The sequence below is a fragment of the Ylistrum balloti genome, unplaced genomic scaffold, assembly GCF_031769215.1.
Source record: "Ylistrum balloti isolate Yb309-2 unplaced genomic scaffold, AGI_CSIRO_Ybal_v1 Utg371360, whole genome shotgun sequence".
Taxonomy (NCBI): domain Eukaryota; kingdom Metazoa; phylum Mollusca; class Bivalvia; order Pectinida; family Pectinidae; genus Ylistrum; species Ylistrum balloti.
In genome coordinates, this window is record NW_026782721.1 from 152,102 (window position 1) to 173,943 (window position 21,842).

At 34.7% G+C, this 21,842-nt stretch overlaps 1 protein-coding gene across 1 annotated transcript; it reads right to left on the reverse strand.

Annotated features, from left to right (window-relative positions):
* Positions 1-2,416: 2,416 nt before the first annotated feature.
* On the reverse strand, positions 2,417-19,950 carry LOC132562176 (transmembrane protein 117-like). The gene is made up of 6 exons (XM_060226908.1): positions 19,789-19,950; positions 16,032-16,767; positions 10,930-11,165; positions 9,796-10,053; positions 9,049-9,172; positions 2,417-8,867 (listed from the first exon to the last, which is right to left on the reverse strand). Exons 1-6 carry the CDS (start codon positions 19,855-19,857, stop codon positions 8,284-8,286), a joined length of 2,007 nt encoding a protein of 668 aa, XP_060082891.1. The 5' UTR covers positions 19,858-19,950; the 3' UTR covers positions 2,417-8,283.
* Between the last annotated feature and the right edge of the window lie 1,892 nt (positions 19,951-21,842).

Below are 21,842 nucleotides of genomic sequence, written 5' to 3' on the forward strand. Positions count from 1 at the left end.
TGTTTTTACTTAATTACAAATTGAATAATTTCATTATTTTTACTTAATTACAAATTGAATAATTTCATTATTTTTACTTAATTACAAATTGAATAATTTCATTATTTTTACTTAATTACAAATTGAATAATTTCATTGTTATTTCCTAACTACAGATCAAATAATTGAATTATTTTTACTTAATTACAAAGTGAATAATTTCATTATTTTGACTTAATTACAAAGTGAATAATTTCATTGTTTTTACTTAATTACAAGGTGAATGATTACATTGTTTTTACTTAATTACAAAATGAATAATTTCATTGTTTTTACTTAATTACAAAGTGAATAATTTCATTGTTTTTACTTAATTACAAAGTGAATAATTTCATTGTTATTTCCTAACTACAAATCAAATAATTAAATTATTTCTACTCAATTGCAAAGTGAATAATTTCATTGTTTTTACTTAATTACAAGATGAATGATTACATGGTCAATGTCACTTTGTAATTACAGAACCAAGGGTTTCATTATCACCATAAGGTCGATGATGTCATTGTTACATCTTAATTACAAGGTCAATCATTTCAAGGTAATTAATTTATTAGGGGCTATTGTTCCCATTATTGTACCTTCATTATTGGGCTAATGATATTGTTGCTATAGATATCATATAGACCTTTCCTGGCACCTTGGATACATATTTAAACAAATTTAAATCATGCAGAGTAAAAAGGTAATTAATTGTGTGTCGGTGATGGGCTCTACCTTGTGATTCTTATCGCCTTGTATGTAATTCTCTTACTGTTTGAACTCAAAATCATCTTTGCTTCACTTAGATAACATTGTGACAGATTCACTTACCAGTTAAGAAATACAATGTTGACACTGACATCTGAGTGATCACACACTTATTTCTTTCATTTGGATCATTCTGGTTCATAATGTCATCACAAATTTGGCCTTGACCTTCAACACTACAACCTTGACTTTTAGTAAAGTTACTTCTCATTAATCAACTTTGCTTCATGATGTTGCAGGAAAATATCTACCTGTTTAGAGACATAAAATGTGACCTTTAACTTGAACCCATTGACCTTTTAACTTTGACCAATCACTTCCTCATTCTACTTTATAATGAGATAACAGTATAGATATCTCATACGTTATTGTGTATCAAATATATTACATTGTGATTTTGACTTGCTGTCAGGCCATCTCTCATTTGATTATGGTTAATTTTGTGTCATGACAGAATATCTATCAACCTTGACCTGTAGTTGAATGTCTTCTTATTTGATTCTGTTCACCTAGTGTCATCTGACATAAAATACAAGATTTCAAATTTTGAACATATTTCATCTGGATTTAAGAATCAAGGGCACTCAGCCACCACCTTGAAAGTGGGTTAAGGTTATTCATTTCAACAAACTTCGTAAACCTTCATCCCAGTATGCTACAGACCAAATATCATCAACTTGGGTGTTCTGGTTATTCAGAGGATGTTTGAAGTAACAAACTTTGGTCAGTGCCATGTCATGATCATTTCATGCAAGTTTTGGCTCAATTCCACTGGTGGAACTTGAGAAGAAGTCGAAAATGTGTTTTCAAGATGGCGGCCATTTTGGATTTCGGACCAACCTGAAATTAACAAACTTTGGTCAGGATCATGTCACGATCATTTCAGGTAAGTTTCAGCTCAATGAGACATGTAGAACTTGAGAAGAAGTTGAAAATGTTTACGACTTATGACAGACGACGCCGGACAAAAGGCGATCGCAATAGGTCATCAGACCCTTTGAGTCAGATGACCTAAACATATACACAAACTTTGAGAAAAATCTATGTTGTAGTTCTCAAGAAATCGCGATAACAAACTTTCAAAGTCAAAATACAAGATGTCTGCCTGTCAGCCTTTTCGTTTTTCTGATCAGACCCAAAATTAATTGGGCACAACTAGGGATCTACATCAAAATTTAAAAAAGATCCATCAAATACTTTTCAAGAAATAGCCATAAAAAACTTCATTGAAAATATCCAATATGGCCACCTTTCAGCCATTTTGTTTTTCTGATCAGACCCGAAATCAGATGGGCACAACAAGAGACCAAGGGGAACTTACATATGAAATTTATATGGACAGCCTGACGATGGAGGGCAGTACAGACGACGAATGGAGGATTGACCATGGATGTAGGACGATCTACTTATGGTGGGCTAAAAATGGATGAACAGACAGACAGATGACAGGACAACCAGATTACTATAAAGCGCTCTCATCTTTGAGGTGGGATCCTAGTCACATGGCTATTGTTCATGTTAGATATATCCTTTTAACATTATCATTGCTGTTTGTGTCTCCTTCACAAAAAAAAAATCTTTATCTCACAATGTCTTGACTCAATTTTACAAAAACTACAAACACAATCAATTACCTGTATCATATTTATTCATTTTTATAAACTTAAATAAGAATTAAATTACTAAATTACATGTATGATATCTGTTAAATCAACTGAGTAGTAAATGACACTACAAGTTGATGATAATTAAGATGATATATTAATACATTTGTATTCTAGGTTCTAAACCAAGATGTAGATACATGTTGTACTACAAATAAACATATTGACATTTACTCGGTTCTGAGCACAGTTTTAACAAAGTATTCAATGCTTTTTATGCTACAATCACATCAATCACTTCCTAAAAAGTAAAGATCAAAACACAACAAATATTTTATGATAAATTTGGGGGCAATTAAGCAGTGACGACAATTTATGATGAAATTAGGGAGCAATCTTAAGACTTTTAAGCAACAAAAAAGACCTTGAAAAAATAGAATTAGATATAAACAATATTTGCCGGAATATACGCCTTTCTGTACTAAAATTATTTTGAGGAATATCATAAGGGTAAACACAAAAGAATATACTTACAGAGAGATGTAAGCTAAATGTTTACAGTCAGCAAAATAAAATTGATCTGTTTTCAGTTTATGATCCTTTACAGAAGAAGAATGGATTAAAACTAGAACAAAAACATTGCAATACTAAGCAAGTGTATCATGGTCTTAAGCCATCATGGGCGTAGCAAATGTTCACAGCTTATTTCTTCTAAACTTTCATATAAATACGTAATATTGATTTATGATATAAAAAGGTAATTCCATATCTAAAATAATACATGTGATCTATATATATATATATATATATAATGTATATGTCTGCAAAGTGTAAAACTGAAAAATCAACTGAAATTGTTGAATATCTAAACAGGTATTCTTGGGGCTTCTCAATGTGAGTTGAAGAGAGGAGGCTTACCTATTCATGAGACTTAAAATAATGTGTTTGAAGTAAATGATTAAGGTATACAAAAAGATAGGGAGGAATTGAATTTACAGTTACCAATAATAAAATGGGGTGTTATTGGACACACAATGGTCAAGATATGAAATGATATTCCAACTTTAAATGGTTGTCAGTATATGTTGTTAGTGACATGCCATTTTTTCTTTGTTCTTAACTTCTGAATTTGTTACCATGGAGCAAAAGGGTCCATTAAAACTTCAAAAAAGTGAATAAAAAATATGTAAAAAAAAAAAAAAGAAATTCTACAAAACAGATTTGAAAAAAAAATGTGACAGACTTACTGATATTTTAACTATGAAACATCAATTAATTTACATTAATATTAAACAACAAAGCCACCAAATACTGAATTACAGTGAGACCTACTTTAACACTGACTGGGTAAGGCAGGCTGTGCCCTACAATCTCGTTATACATCAATTGCTCTATAAATTTCCTGACCTACATGTTAGCAACATAAATGCTGAATACAGATTTGCTTTTTTTCCCTTCTAATGCGACAAATGAATTCAAGGGAAATAACTCTATGTAATGAGATGAAAATTTCTCAGGCACTAATTCTAGAATTTGATATAAAATACTGTTATCTATCAAATTATAAAAAGTAACAGATCTTATTTCTATCCTCAAACAGTCTACAAAATCACTAAAGCAGTGTAACTGGCACTCATCACTGTGAACGATTAATGATCAAACAATGACACCTACAGCTGAAAGTTTCCAAATAGTCTTGATGTTGAGTCATAAAGGATGAGTGAAGACAGAGCTATCACAGATGAGCGACGATATCAGAGATGAATGAAGATAAAGATTTCATGGATGAGTGAAGGTAGATCTAGAGCTATCGTGGATGAGTGAAAATACAGCTATCATGGATGAGTGAGTATCCAGAAATCATGGATGAGTGAAGATACAGCCATTACAGCTGAGTGACGATATCTGGGATGAATGAAGGAAAAGCTTTCATGGATGAGTGAGAATACTTCAATCGTAATGAGTAATGATACAGCTATTACAGATGAGTGAAGATACACTGATACAGCTTTCATGGATGAGTGAGAATTCTGTAATCGTGATTGAGTGAAGTTACAGCTATTACAGATGAGTGAAGATACACTGATACAGCTTTCATGGATGAGTGAGAATTCTGTAATCGTGATTGAGTGAAGTTACAGCTATTACAGATGAGTGAAGATACACTGATACAGCTTTCATGGATGAGTGAGACTACTTCAATTGTGGATGAGTGATGCTACAGCTATCACACATGATTGAATATACAGCTTTCATGGATGAGTGAGAATTCTGTAATCATGGATGAGTGCAGATACAGATCAAAATAAAAACCTGCAGTTTTGTAGCTGCAGCTTTTTATAATATAATTTACAGAATTGAGTGGCTAGACAACAGGTTATCATGGAAAATAAATTTATGGTATTCATTATAGGCATATCAACACAAATCTTTAGAAACAATGAAATACAGAAAATTAACATTGTTATATAACAAGAATTTCATATCTCTACACAAATATATACGGATATCTACTCTCAAATTGATCTAAAAATAGGGTACGGAATATCAAATATAAGAGAAAAATAGGGTACAGATTCTTAACAATCAACAGATATCTTAAGTGAGTTACTCATAAGTGTATATAAAGTATAGTGATATTGAGTTATTACTATAGACACGTAACTCAAGTTACTCAATGACTCACATACGACATTACAGAAGTTTGACATTGTTTTTATAAATCTAAAATGCCTATTTTTTTAATAACATCATGGTTCACAATCATATGACATCTAATCCACCACCGGCTACACCAGAAAGCTATTACACAAAGAGTGTGACCCCTAACCCCACCTTTAGTTAGTCTTTCACAACAGGTATATTTTTAGCCCAGAATTGACAATTATTTTCATCTGGTCAACTGCCAATTGTAAAGCTCCGACTATTTTAAAGAGTAGATGCCAAGACAATGTCAAATTTCTGTGTTCAAATACGATTGTACACCCAAAGTTAGTTAGGTCTCAGAAATACACCCAAAGCTTGTTATGTCTCCGATGTATACCCAAAGCTTATCTATGTTAGACCAGTTTCCTGACACTAGAATGCTTACATGTCTCTAACATTGTGAACATCCTACAAACCTCATACTGAATCTTGACGTCCACGTAATGGTAGTAGAGACATAAATCACTTTAATGATTACTACGAGCGTCAGCAGTGAAACCTGTAGGAAACCTTTTAGACTGAGAGTGTACTGAAGCAGATGGAAAAGTATACTTATATACAAACAACACCCTCTCTCATTCATTAAAAAGAGACTTAGTGAGGTGTCACACTGCACCATCTGTGATATATAGATTGTATAAAAATATTGTATTGTTGCCTATTTTGATGCACTTCAACATTTTGGCCTGTAAATATATAAATATTGTAAAGATTATCAAACAAGCCATTTACATATTCATAACATATTCTTATGGTGACAACTATATCAAATTTAATCAGATGTATAGAGTACATCATCAGCTGTAAATTCTGACCAGATCCGACAGCAGACTTTTTAACCTGACTGGAAGTGAGATCAAGTCATGCCTGACAGGGATTCTTAATCCCTATAGGATACCAGTCAAGACCAAGTCTGCTTGACAGAAAATCCCAATCCTGATTGAACAGGAGTCAGGCCAATGCTTGACAGAAAATCCCAACCCTGACAGGACAACCTAACCACGCTAAAGAGGAGTTCTCTCTAGCCAAATGGAATATTACGGCTAGTATATTCTAGGGTTACATTCTCCCCTACAGGAAGACATGTCCTTGAGTTTCCAGGGTTCCAGCGATGCATTTGAGATATAACTAAGTAGTATTCCCTAGTCCCTACATGGGTGACAATGTAACAGAGGTCATTAACTATTTCAATGCCTCTGCTAGGAATAGAACCCAAGATCCCTGACTCTCAACCGAAGTTCTCTCTAGCTGAGCAGCATATTGTCACTAGTATTCGCCCGAGTTAAATACAATAACAATGTACAGCATTTTCATTACGATCTTACAGTGTTGGGTCTGATCACCATCATGGTACCCTGGATCAGTTTATAAACATTACTGCCATGTGTGATTACAACAAGAGATAATATACATCTATACTAACAACCTGACAAAAAATTGGAAACAACTAACAGAAACCATCGAGTCACAAGTAGCCGAGGCTGGTGTCACACTGTGACATTCAACAAATATAATCTTATTGTGATTATCAACAGTGAACTTACACATAAGCATTTGTTGCCACATTATTCAAAACTTCATCACATTCTAGACAATATGTGATATGTTTACAATATCGAACTTTGAGGAGTAACACCTAAACACTAAGTCATGAAATAGAACAGTAAAACAGATTCTCGATGAGTGCTACGATAGAAATTAACCCAGATCTCCGGCATAATTCACAGTTCTACTAACTGAGCAAAAGAAGTATACTGAATAATGGAGACTGTATTGAACAGAATGTACAAACCATACTTCTGTACTCAAATTAGGTTGTTATGACTGCACGCAATAAGGGCAGATTTTGATTGTAATCTGACATGGGTGGGCTTATCAATAGACTCACTGATAGATACACATGATGTGCACCATCGTGATCAAGACAAAATTACATTGGTAGAACATTGTACAAAGTTATACTTTCAGAAAGGGGCAGCTGTTGTTACTGCTAGAAACAAGACTGATGGAAGGAAAGCAGGAAGTTATGGCTTCAATTAACACCTGGGAGCTATAGTTGTGCTATGTCCTACTAGGAAATCTGCTACACTGAACTTGGGTACACTACATAGTACGTACAACACATATATTGTACAGAGAATTGCTTCACAAAATGTCTACATTACCCTCCATGCATTGGTATATGTGCTAGGGGAAGTCTTAAAACCCCACTGTATCACTATTATATAAAGTGCAGATTTTGAAAAATAATTTTAAGTCTTTCTGAACTTCTTTATTTGACCGGGTATCACGGGAAAAAAAATGACCAGAAAAATACAATGTATATATATCGTAGTAAAAGAAGGGACTTGTGTATAATTTCTATAAAAAGTATTTTCTGATTTCAATCAATATACACAGGAAATTTTAACATAAGATTAAGGCATCTAGGGTACTCATGTAGTATGCTGAATGTCAGGTTGAACACTATAAGGATATACCCGCAACACGACTTCAAATTATCTTATAAACATCCTTCTAACATCCAATCTACAGTTATAATAACACTACATTACCGACAATGTTATGTACTATCATGATAATTATAACAAAGCCTGGACAGGAAATTTGTCACAAGAGTAACACAGCATACAAAAATAAATCTTATACATGTAGTAAAATACACCTTAAATCTACGGCTAATGCTTCAGTCAGTAATGTGGAAAATTTGGACCAACAACTATCCCATAACTGAAGAGTTGGTGATCGAAAAATGTTTTTTTAGTATTATGGGTATACATACCATCATAAATACAACAGCCATTTAAATGATGTTAAAAAGATGACTATAGAGGTGACCCAGCCATTATCATGTAAAATTATTGCCAGTATACAGGGTACTGTTCTTCATCAGAGAAATCAGATGCTAGCCACGTAGTTAAGAGGAAAGATTATTATATATAAATTATTAGGAGTTCTATAATATTACAATTTGACACATATTCAGTTAAAATAAAGGACAATAGTGAACATATGAATTATTTGTCCTTGACCTGGAAAAATGTAACTTTGGTAGAAGCTTATATCCATTGTATTTATATCACAATGTCAACCTAAGTCTACAAATGCATTGAAGTCATGACAACAGAAAAGACAACCAACATGACACTAAGAATCAGCTAAAAACATTCCCGGTGAATGCTTCTATCTATTTAACATCAGCTGGTGCAGACCAATTTTCCGGGTATCCTGATCCCTGTGATGAAGGATCATGATTAGGACTTTGTTTCCGTCGGAAATGTAACAGCTTGGGTACAGCTTGAACTTTTCTCCGCAGTTCGATTTTTCGGAAGGAACTTGATAAACTTCGTAGAGAAAACCTCCTCTTCTTCCTACGCTTTTTCAATCGTCCAGCATATGGATCATCTTTTGTTGGCTTAAAACGGCCAAACATCCAAACAGTAATACCAAACACAACAAACGCCAACAAGGCTGGAATAAACGCCAAGCCTTTCAATGCTAGACTGAAGTCGTAGTATCGAGTGCTGACAACCATATCGCCCTGTAGGTAGGAGGCATTGGTCAGTGGATTTATTGTCTTGTTTCTGTAGGACCAGGTTAATAAGCTCTCATTAAAAGTGTTGAGGCTAAAGTCGTCTAGCACTGTGTGGATCTGCCCCTCAGAATCTACATACTGTCCGTAGTCATAGGGCTTATAGAAAATCTGATTCTTCCACATGTTTAGGTCAAGCAGCATAACGATAAACAAAATCCCATAATTAAACCATTTACCTGTAAAAGCCGAAAAAAAGAAATGATTAGAAGACAACCATTACTTTACCATATAGATACTCTGTTATACCAATATTTACACTAGCCTTTATCTTTTTTTAAACATGTTATTTACAATTTATCATTTTGGGCATCTTCAGTCATTCAGCTAGTTGAAATCATGTTCCAGATCACAACTTACCAGTAATATGGACCTGCCACACCTCTTTCTTAAGACACTTGGGGATGTCAAATTTGATGTGTGCAGTGTTAACACCGGGCATTTTGATGTCAATAGCACTCATAAAATGGGGAAAATCCCAATCCTGTAAAAAATCAGAATTTGTAAGTTGTAAATTCACATCATAAAATGGGGAAAGTCCCAATCCTGGAAAAAATCAGAATTTGTAAGTTTTGAATTCACATCATAAAATGGGGAAAGTCCCAATCCTGGAAAAAATCAGAATTTGTTAGTTGTGAATTCAAATGGGGAAAGTCCTTGTCCTGGTAAAATAGAATTAGTATATTGTGAGTTTACAACACGTCATGTAACTGAGGGAAATCCCAGTCCTGTTTAAAATAGAACTGTTACATTATGATATTGCATCATAAAAGAGGGCATTCAGCTTTGTGCTATATTAAGAAATGTTTACTTAATATGATATTTATGACAGGTACAATCAACATAATTGCTTTTGATTCTGTCAAGGTCAGGGGATGGGCTTATTACAGGACAAATGACATTAACAGTGATGGAGTATGTTTATTATATGAAAATAATCCAGGAGGCCGACATATTTTTCAGACTTCCAAGGTCATGGGGTGTTCTTATTACAAAGAAGAGAAACTTATTTGTAGTTTTATAGAAAAGTAATGGATACAGGTAGGCTTAGTTCTAGGTAAGGGCTTATTGTTGGATAGCTAGGGTAGAATATGTGACACACATTACCTGACAAACAATCAAGATGTCCATAACAAGGATGAAGGAGGCCAGAAAGGCCCTGGACAGTTCATTAGTAGGCAGGAATCCACGGTTCAGTTTCTCCCACTGTATATAGTCAGTTGCTATCACAAAAATCACAATGAAGGATGTTACCAAGGTAACAACCCAGAACAAGATGATACGATTGTAGCGGTGATTCCACCAAGTGCGGACAGGTTTGGCCCAGCCTGGGTATAGCTTCTCTTGTAACATCATATCTGTAACCTGAACACAAAACAAAGAATAAGAATAGTGTAGCCACGTTACCTTTTTGTTCATGTGAGATTAGTTTTCATCCACTGAAACGCTGAGATAAGCAAACCTTATACACTGATTTTGAGAGGTAAGATAGGTGAACCTTACACAATGAGAGGTGAGATAGGTAAACCTTACACACTGAGAGGTGAGATAGATGAGACTTACACACTGAGAGGTGAGATAGGTAAACCTTACACACTGAGAGGTGAGATAGGTAAACCTTACACACTGAGAGGTGAGATAGGTAAACCTTACACACTGAGAGGTGAGATAGGTAAACCTTACACACTGAGAGGTGAGATAGGTAAACCTTACACACTGAGAGGTGAGATAGGTAAACCTTACACACTGAGAGGTGAGATAGGTGAACCTTACACACTGAGAGGTGAGATAGGTGAACCTTACACACTGAGAGGTGAGATAGGTAAACCTTACACACTGAGAGGTGAGATAGGTAAACCTTACACACTGAGAGGTGAGATAGGTGAACCTTACACACTGAGAGGTGAGATAGGTAAACCTTACACACTGAGAGGTGAGCTAGATAAACCTTACACACTGAGAGGTGAGATAGGTAAACCTTACACACTGAGAGGTGAGATAGGTAAACCTTACACACTGAGAGGTGAGATAGGTAAACCTTACACACTGAGAGGTGAGATAGGTGAACCTTACACACTGAGAGGTGAGAGGTGAGATAGGTAAACCTTACACACTGAGAGGTGAGATAGGTGAACCTTACACACTGAGAGGTGAGATATAGGGGAACTTAAACCTTGAGGATGCACAAACACATTGATAAATGGTCAAATCCCATCTCATCTTGGATTCTTTTATACCTACCATCCAGGCAGTGAAAAAGTCTCCACACCATGTACCACATGCCGCTGCCTTCATGAAGATAGAGTTTGACAGTCCCAGGTCACCGGAGATGCGGTAGGGTTCTGTACTGTCTCCTCCAGCTATCAGAAAACCATTGTAAATCCAGGACATTACAAAAATGGACAGAAGACTACAGAGAAACATAACCATCCATGATCCTTGATCCTCGCTGAACATCTTCAGACGTAGTATTTTGTCTACAGAGGAAAGTTGTCTTTAGAATTTAGTTTACAATACAACAAAAGAACATAGTTATAAGTATATTGAGTTAAGAAGGGTGCACTACAGAACCAAACTGATATACACACTCTCTCAGCTGCCATCGGAACTTTGATGGTAAAGAGGTCACTAAAAATGATTAAACCAGACATTTACACTGTAAAGGAAACTGTTGTATACATACATGTATATATAATGTTGTTCAGATTATCCTATCAATGATTGGTTGTCTGACCTCTGAATATGACCAATCAATTTTGATGTAATGTTGTTCAGATTATTCTATCAATGATTGGTTGTCTGACCTCTGAATATGACCAATCAATTTTGATGTAATGTTGTTCAGATTATCCTATCAATGATTGGCTGTCTGACCTCTGAATACAACCAATTAATTTTGATGTAATGTTGTTCAGATTATCCTATCAATGATTGGCTGTCTGACCTCTGAATATGACCAATCAATTTTGATGTAATGTTGTTCAGATTATCCTATCAATGATTGGCTGTCTGACCTCTGAATACAACCAATTAATTTTGATGTAATGTTGTTCAGATTATCCTATCAATGATTGGCTGTCTGACCTCTGAATACAACCAATTAATTTTGATGTAATGTTGTTCAAATTATTCTATCAATGATTGGCTGTCTGATCTCTGAATATGACCAATCAATTTTGATGTAATGTTGTTCAGATTATTCTATCAATGATTGGCTGTCTGATCTCTGAATATGACCAATCAATTTTGATGTAATGTTGTTCAGATTATTCTATCAATGATTGGTTGTCTGATCTCTGAATATGACCAATTAATTTTGATGTAATGTTGTTCAGATTATTCTATCAATGATTGGCTGTCTGACCTCTGAATACAACCAATTAATTTTGATATAATGTTGTTCAGATTATCCTATCAATGATTGGCTGTCTGACCTCTGAATACAACCAATTAATTTTGATGTAATGTTGTTCAAATTATTCTATCAATGATTGGCTGTCTGATCTCTGAATATGACCAATCAATTTTGATGTAATGTTGTTCAGATTATTCTATCAATGATTGGCTGTCTGACCTCTGAATATGACCAATCAATTTTGATGTAATGTTGTTCAGATTACTCTATCAATGATTGGCTGTCTGATCTCTGAATACGACAAATCGATCATGACATGAAAATAAGATTAAAACTTTCATGGGTTATTGAGATTATGTAGAACACATCTGAAAAGAAAGTGATTTGACGAGCAATTTTTCGATCAAACTGTTACCGTTAACTTCATTGAAATAATTTTACTGAATACGGCTGATCTTGAGAAATATCCATCACAATTTACCGATAAATAATACATATTTCTTTTAGTTCCTGATCATTTTTTACAGTAATAAATTACTAAATAAAAAATCATTGGAACAGGAGGTGATGATGGTAGATCAAGAATTCAGAGAGATTTCCAAGTTGTCTCAAAATATAATACAGTTCATACATTTTAAAATCAATGAAATCCAATATTTCCACAATTTGATATAATATTGACAAAATCAAAGGGGTTTTATTTGATGACAAGGTGGATAAGAATATGGTGTACGTATGTATATGTGGAACAGAGCACTGATATACACATGTATATGTGGAACAGTGCACTGATGTACACATGTATATGTGGAACAGAACCCTGGTATACACATGTATATGTGGAACAGAACCCTGGTGTACACATGTATATGTGGAACAGAACCCTGGTGTACACATGTATATGTGGAACAGAACCCTGGTGTACACATGTATATGTGGAACAGAACCCTGGTGTACACATGTATATGTGGAACAGAACCCTGGTGTACACATGTATATGTGGAACAGAACCCTGGTGTACACATGTATATGATCATTAAAGGCTTACATTCTGATAAGGTGAATCTTTCAGAAAATGCTAATGAATACTTAACTTAAAAACAAGGTGCCTGATTTAGAGAGCTTACCATTTTTGATGTTGTCAACTGACATCGACAAAGGAAACAAAAAATAATTTCATCATTTAGCGCAACTACAGGTTATCTTAAATTACATCCCTGTTGATTCCATTTAATTTTTAAAGAAGAAAAATATTTTTAAAAAGTTGACATATGAATGAAACAAACTATAGTGATATGAAAAATTAAAGTAATTTCTGGAAATGTTGAAATGGTTGTAAGCGACAAGATAAACTTAATGGAGATGTCAGTCCTGGCACTGACAGCATTATTTTATTGATGTTTGTCTTTAACATCAGGAGGTTCACCATTAAGAATCTACATACATGTAATTATAGAAATTTGGGCTGTTTATAAATCAAAGACTAAAGCACGAGAAAATAATGAGAAAAATGTTTGCAAACATGCATGCCTTCCATCTAATCCTGTTTATGTGACACTGTAGCTAGAAATACAGACTAACCAAAATCAATCAAGTGGAAAAAATAGGTCAAGGTGACCTATATGACAAATTGGTACATTTATGATAACTGTTATTAAGTAGTCTCAAAACAGAAGCTTTGGTGATTGTTTGGCTATTTAATTAAGTCTAATATTATTGGAGTTACACATGAATGGAGTACGACCATTAGACAAATTGGACAAAACACCAAACAACCCCTCGATATGATTGCTGATGTTATAAAAAAAACTTTTGAAACATGGGTTTTTCATTAGCAGCAATGTGATCCATACCAAAGAACACACCTTTTACACTGTACTATTGTGGTCTCTATATGACTACAATCATGACACCATAAATGACATATGATAGATATAATTTACAGCCCTCTATGCTATTTTTTATGTTATGATATATACACGCATATAGGAGTGAAATTCTGAAGTACATGTTATGAATTATCGTTAACTGAAAATACCTCAAACCAAACATGACTAGTTCTTATCACATACAAAGTCTCATAAAACACACAATTACCTGATGTTAACTAAAGGGCAATATGGGCCAATAACTGCAGGTGAGGTTGTAAAATATTGTAAAACTTTGTAAATCAAGCAGTTTTAGAGACAACTTGTTTTCTATAAATCAATGTTGGATGAACAATCCAAGCCAACTGGCGACAAATTAATGGTATGACATCATGACAAAATCTCACTTTAGTTCCTGTTGGAGAAGCTTATGAGGTGACTTAAACATGACATAAACATGACATGGGTGTATTCACCATGTAATATGATCAATATGTGATCAGAATAAATACATAGAACTGGTGACAGGGCAAAACGGTGCAATACACTAGTAAATGGTGAAAAAAACGGTGAACGAAATACCACAGTTCACGTTACCACACGTGGTATATATAAACAATCTGAATAAATATTATTAACAATAAATGTTTGAAAATGATTTGAGCAGTAAAAAATGTGAATGTATATATAACAATGCAATGTGATAATTGATAAGCAATATGATCCAGGGCAAAATATGTCTCATATATAGCATGGCATTCTTAATAAAGGGAAATAATCCACTAGGCATTCCAAGCCTGGATACTTATAAGGTTAATGTCTTATATATGTTGAGTGTTTGTGTCCAGGACCAAGCTCAGATGGGAGATTACAATGATATCAAATGATTCGAAGACATAAGTGTGATAACATTTTGTTAAGTGTAGATCCCGAGTCTATCAATTTTCAGTGTGACTTCCTGGATGTAGACGTTCTGTTGACTTATTGTAGCTGTTATATCACATTTATCATGAAAAAATGATGTAATACCATAAATGAAAAATATACAGAACAGTCATCTTAACTTTGTTATTTACCAACACTCAACATATATACTCCATTCCAAGCTGCTTTTTAAGTCGTTACCTGTCACCCTAAGCTTACTGGAATAGTAAATTTGTAAAATCTATATAAAGTAAAATCACCAATCAGACCTGACACAAATTATTTTACCATATATATATATATATATCTTATATCAAATATATCGGACATATCATCAAAATCGCAATATAAACCTAGACACAATGATATTAATATCATTGTTGGTTTAGAAACTATGAAGTACAATATTACATGCGGAAGACTATTAAAGTATGAACAGTTGTTACAAAATCCAATTCTGATATGATTTGCAACACAGCTGAAATGTTACAAGCATTAGTATTAATGTACTAGTATAAAGTGCATGATACATGGACAGATTTCATCCCCTGCAGTCATCAGAACTTCAATTACATCACGGAATCATTAATCTGTCAGCTGAATGATAAACATATACATATCTATACATATGCAATTATATTAGACTCTAATCAACATATACCTGGATATTTTAATTAGATACGACCATATTTGGTAAATTTTCAATATATCACAGAGAAACAATAAGAGGCAGTTAGTACATTGCTCCATGTTAGTGATGCTGATTAAGATATGGTGGTGTTTCACTGTATTGATCTACCAGGTAAACATGATCAGGTTTATATAAATAACTGGACTAAGCAAAACAATATTCATGTTATATTCATAAATTATTTATCTAGAAATTCGGAGAAATAAAAAAAATACTTTCATTTTTCATCTTACTATTTGACAGGTATATCTACGGTTTAATATGTAGTATATGGTTAGTATAATGTAAAATTTCTCATTAGTAACAATTTTAAAGTTACAATTTCTATCAAATACAGAGAAGTCACTATATAAGCTTGTCTAACTAATCCACACTTCATATGTTTGAAAGGCAGCGAGTACTTAGACATTCACTAATTGTGAGATTTTACATGTAAATATGGCTGAAACAGTTCGAGAATGTTACTGTAAGAATACTTATGACTGTAAACACTATGTATACTTACTGAAGAGCAGCATGTGTATGAGAATCTTTCCGAGGATACAGCCGACGACAATGGCTCCAAGCCACATCACTACCTTCAACAAACTGAATGCATTGGGCGGATAGCGTGTACACACGAAAGCGAAGTCATTCCCAATCAGTGGAATATTACATTCTTTCATACTGTGTGCAACAGGATCTTCAGCATATATGAGAAAATTACAGAATGTTACAAAGTAAGCTATAAATATTCTCAAATAGGGGTGTTGGAAATAATATCGCAAGTCTTTCTCCATGAATAGTGACAATACACTTATAGCGTCTGTGACATCTTTTCCATCAGGTTTGTCTGTCTTATCCTTGTCTTTGATATCCATGGTAACAATGTGATCATCCTCGATCGGTGTGATCACATCATCGTCATTTCCTCCTTTAGCATTGTTGTTGTCCTTTCTATTTCCATCATCATTCACCTTTTCTTCAGCTTTCACTGCTTTGTTGACATTTTCAATCTTTTCGTTCTCAGTTTGTTCCAGTTTATTCTTTTCCTGCTCATTGTTATCTCCCCTGTTTGAAGGACTCTTTACCAGTTCTTCTGGTTTGTTCTCCTCGTCTTCGTCCATGTCGAGGAGATGTTTGGTATCCTCACCCTTGTTTTCGCTCTGGACTTTAATAAGGATTGGACTTGGGGATTTGCGATGCTGTTCTGGGGAATCTACATCATGATTTTCAGAACTTCTGTTGAGATCCTCCTTTCCCTAAAAAAGACAAATATTAAATTGCTGAATAAAATGGACATTAAAAATTTACCAGAATATGTATATAATTATGAGTGACAAGTACAACAATCTAAACATGTATAAACAGCCTAATCTACACAAACAGTCTAGTTTATCAACTGCTTCACTAAAATGTATGTTGTACAGCTCAAGATAATTTTGTATATCTTCAAAATTTTTTTTTTTGTCATGTTTTATTGAGATAAAACAGTATAATCCTGACCTTGTTAAAGATCAGCTAAAGTTTATTCATACAAACCTGTTCAGTACACTGTACTACAGTTCTGATCTACATCTTTATACAAACCTGTTCAGTACACTGTACAACAGTTCTGATCTACATCTTCATACAAACCTGTTCAGTACACTGTACTACAGTTCTGATCTACATCTTTATACAAACCTGTTCAGTACACTGTACAACAGTTCTGATCTACCGGTACATCTTCATACAAACCTGTTCAGTACACTGTACAACAGTTCTGATCTACATCTTCATACAAACCTGTTCAGTACACTGTACTACAGTTCTGATCTACATCTTTATACAAACCTGTTCAGTACACTGTACAACAGTTCTGATCTACATCTTCATACAAACCTGTTCAGTACACTGTACTACAGTTCTGATCTACATCTTTATACAAACCTGTTCAGTACACTGTACAACAGTTCTGATCTACATCTTCATACAAACCTGTTCAGTACACTGTACCACAGTTCTGATCTACATCTTCATACAAACCTGTTCAGTACACTGTACCACAGTTCTGATCTACATCTTCATACAAACCTGTTCAGTACACTGTACCACAGTTCTGATCTACATCTTCATACAAACCTGTTCAGTACACTGTACCACAGTTCTGATCTACATCTTTATACAAACCTGTTCAGTACACTATACTACAGTTCTGATCTACATCTTCATACAGACCTGTTCAGTACACTACTACAGTTCTGATAAAATCAATACTTTAATTTGATTGTTTAAGTAATTATAACAAGCAATCTTCCATGGATTCCAGCAGGACATCATTTCTTAGGAGATTTATAAAGATGATAAGACATTGTTGAACTAAAGGTTTTAAAGCATGCAGGACATGATGTGTTTTATAAATAGTGGTGACTTCTGGAAGACAAGTTAACAGTTATGTGCAACAGAGCTGTCGTCTCACTGGAGCAGTCCAAACAGTTGGGGCAAGATGGTTTAGAGCAGGATTATAACACTTGGGAGGTTGGAGCTAGGAGTGTGCAGGGCTATGGTGGATTGATAAAGGGAAAGTGAGGATAATCTGAGTGGAGCTCGGAAGAATTAGGGTCACAAGAGGAATACAGTTGGAGAGGGTGAAACAAGGAGGGCTAGAGACCGCCAGTGAGGATGTGGAGGGTGGTGTGTGAAAGAATCAGGGCCACAAGTAGGATACAGTTGGAGAGGGTGAAACAAGGAGGGTTAGAGACCGACAGTGAGGATGTGGAGGGTGGTGTGTGAAGAATCAGGGCCACAAGAAGGATACAGTTGAAGAGGGTGAAACAAGGAGGGTTAGAGACAGGCAGCGAGGAAAGGAGGGTTATGAAAACATGTAGAACAGTGTTGTCTGATATGATGGGGCTAGTGTTGGGGTTTGATAAGATGGGTTTATTTCTGGGTGAAGGTAGCTATTTACTGATAAGGGTAAGATCTCAGGCTGGGTTCAAACAGCATTGTGATCAGGTATAATTTATCACAAGAGATGTATGTGTGAAGCCCAGCAGTGTCAAAACTATTCAGTAAAGTAGGGTGGGGTCCAGGAGCTGGTAAACTAAGCTGTAAACAGGAAGATATACTTCAGAGAGCAAAGCACAACAAGAATACAGCCAGGCTAAAGCAGCTGGCTGCAAAGGTGGATAGGAACATTGTCTATATAGAGATTATCTGTATCATTCATAAGTTACATATGTCAACAGTACATCAAACATGGCCCGTGAATCATCACAACACAGTTGTATATACACAGTATATGATACCTGACAGGAGTCTGTAAGAAGGGGTTCCATAGTTGATGAAAGACAACATGAAGATTAATACCCTCCAATATCAGTGAATAAATTGTTAAATTTCACAGGTTTCTCAGCAATTGGTGATACCAAACTCTAATTCTCACAAAAATGCTGTCAGTCAGCTCTTTACACATAAATTGCATTTGACAGAATTTTCCTTTTCCTTGTCACGCTTCCGTGATCAGACGACCTACATACCTGTGTGATGTTCCATATAATACTATAATCCAGTATACATACACATGAGTATTAGATTGTATGATAGACACTTTCATTGATAAATCAAATGATACACAATTTTACATCTAGCTTTACAACACTTTACAATACTTTGAAATAATCAGTATAATTCTGAAACAAACCCCTCTGTTCTACATTCCACACTCCTCCACACTCTAATGTCAACAGGTCGAAGGAACTAGTTACAATACACGTAACATTATATATCACTTCTGTTCCAACACTATATTTTAATAAAAGTCATATATGAAGTAATGTATAAATACAGAGGGTAACCAAAAGTCTTTGCCTGCCATTGTCATTAGTTTTGATTTATCACTTATATCTTATTTATGAATGTCTCCTCTACATTAAATGTTAAACGACACTAAACACATACCCTAGTCACCTTCTGATTTGGACTCTACGTCGATAGTTTACATGGCCGTAAAATGCTATACTGTATATGTACTGTGATTACTATATATACGTCTCTTTCCAGATTATTAATCTGTTAATATCGCCGTATGTAACCTCACGCCCAAAACATAAGTCTAATTTAATTTTGATACAATAGCTTTGACTTCCCTGACCCGACACGCCCCCAATTTAAATGTTTACAGGTGTACCCGATTTGGCATATGTAGCTTTTACAGAGGAAAACAATGACTTTATTTCGGTATGTTTGGTGTTTAACAACTAGACAAATTAATTATGCACTATCAGACTATTTATAACCACCTGTGATTTCTCGTTGTCCTTTTGCCTTTCGAAGAAATTGATTTCCTCCTTCTTGCTTTTGATCGACATGATGTTCTATCTCCATTCCACTTTAGCTAACCAGTAACCAGGCCCATGTGAGTCACGCGAGCGTAACGGCCCGTGGGCGGCTCTACCTACCTACATGGAGATTGTCAACGAGTCACCAATTTCATAAAAATATCTGTATCCCCAACCATTCCAACGTTATCCCTATCGTGTAAACTGAGAGCGATAACCAGTCAGGTTTATTAGGCGTGGCATAGTTTCGTAGTTTTTCGACACCATGAAAAAAAAGTTGTATCTCACACCATTTAGAGACAAAACATTGCTTCTGCAGTTTGTATGAGCCATATCAGTATAATAATTGTGAATAATTATCATCAAGTTAACAAATTATTTATTTGCCTTCTTTTTGTATACGAGTTACCTCCCTTAGTACGTTTTAATCTCTACTTCTCCCTCTCTCATACACACAAGGAGCCAACGCCTGCTATCGAGCTCCTGACACAATATATAACACAAAAAACTGAATCAAATGAATATAATAATCTATTTATGGATAATTTAAACATATTCCATAACCTTCTTCCTCTGGAAACAATAAATAAATTACGCGAACTAGAATTCATGAAATAAATATGTACCTACTCCCAATTTATAGTTTGAATTGCAACCAAGAAAGCTGCCACCAGGAGACCAAGGCTACTGAACGTGTCCCCAATATCAGTCACTCGGGCTACCAATACAGCGATGAGACTAGCCACGCCCACAGGCGTCGACCTGTAGGGTACAAGTAATCACCCTTCATCTGTTGTCACGTGATCCTAAACGGAAACAATTGTCAAATGGTATTAATAATCGAGATGTTAAAAAAGAATGCCACTTGTCCATATAACAAGGTGAATCATTAGGCTGAAGCTATGTTGTTATCGCTTTTGTCTGACACTGAAATAACATCTTTTCCTTAAAGGAAACAAGGAAAATGCCGACATGTTTACGTATTAAACACAAAATCGATGAAAATATGCCAAAATATGAACGAACATGTCAAAGAATCTTCAAACTCAAATTCGATGAAACTAGAAAAACACTCAAATAAAAGAAAGAGTTGTATGAATACTCTTGCCAAAGTGAAATAAGAATTAGACCAGGCGTCTCAGGAAGTAAGCGTCTTCAGTATCAATTACGACACCCGCCATGTAAGTCTTGGTCCAAACAGTATTACGTTCTCAAAGTAGATTAGAGTAAATAACAGCACCACCAAACAAATTAACAAGAATCATGTCGTTCAAAGAAATAGAATATTTCTCAATGAAGTCATGATGACGACAGTGAAACTGTTACAAAAATGGACTAAATCATAATACGTTCTGCTTTAGGTATTGTCAAGATTTATAACACAAAAAGGATATAAACCAACACATTTCATTGTGGAGACATTGTCCATTATATGTGTATTTCGTTGTCATTAGTTTTAATCTGTCATAAATCAGATACCTAGTACAGCATTTGATATCCAGAGTTTTATATTACACGAATCTTCCTGATCTGGCGATAAAGTAACACATGTTAAGTAGAAATATAAAACCAAATGACAGCGAACTGATCCGGCCGTGTCAGCATGGATCTGTAGTGGCGGTACCAACAAAAGTACGAAATCTGGATATCAGAAAAAAAGTTTGGAGGAATTTGAAGATTAGACTATGTCAATGAGTCTGATAAAACTTACTTGAATCAATTATCACTCCGTACCACGTTTAAAGTTTAGATTCGACTTCATTGGTCAAGTTTGCCTAAACGCAGTTCATAAATGTAATGTATTCGTGTTCGTATGTTGCACAATAAACTTCACAATGTTTATAGACAAGATTATGTGATTGGTCCTGACCAAAATACAACTTATAAGATCAGCCATCGTTAAATGATCAGTGAAGTTTTGCGTAAGAAAAAAGAACTTTTTATTTTCAATTCAATATTTTTATTTTATATTTTTGAATTAATCGACGACACCCAAGAATGAAAATAATGGAACA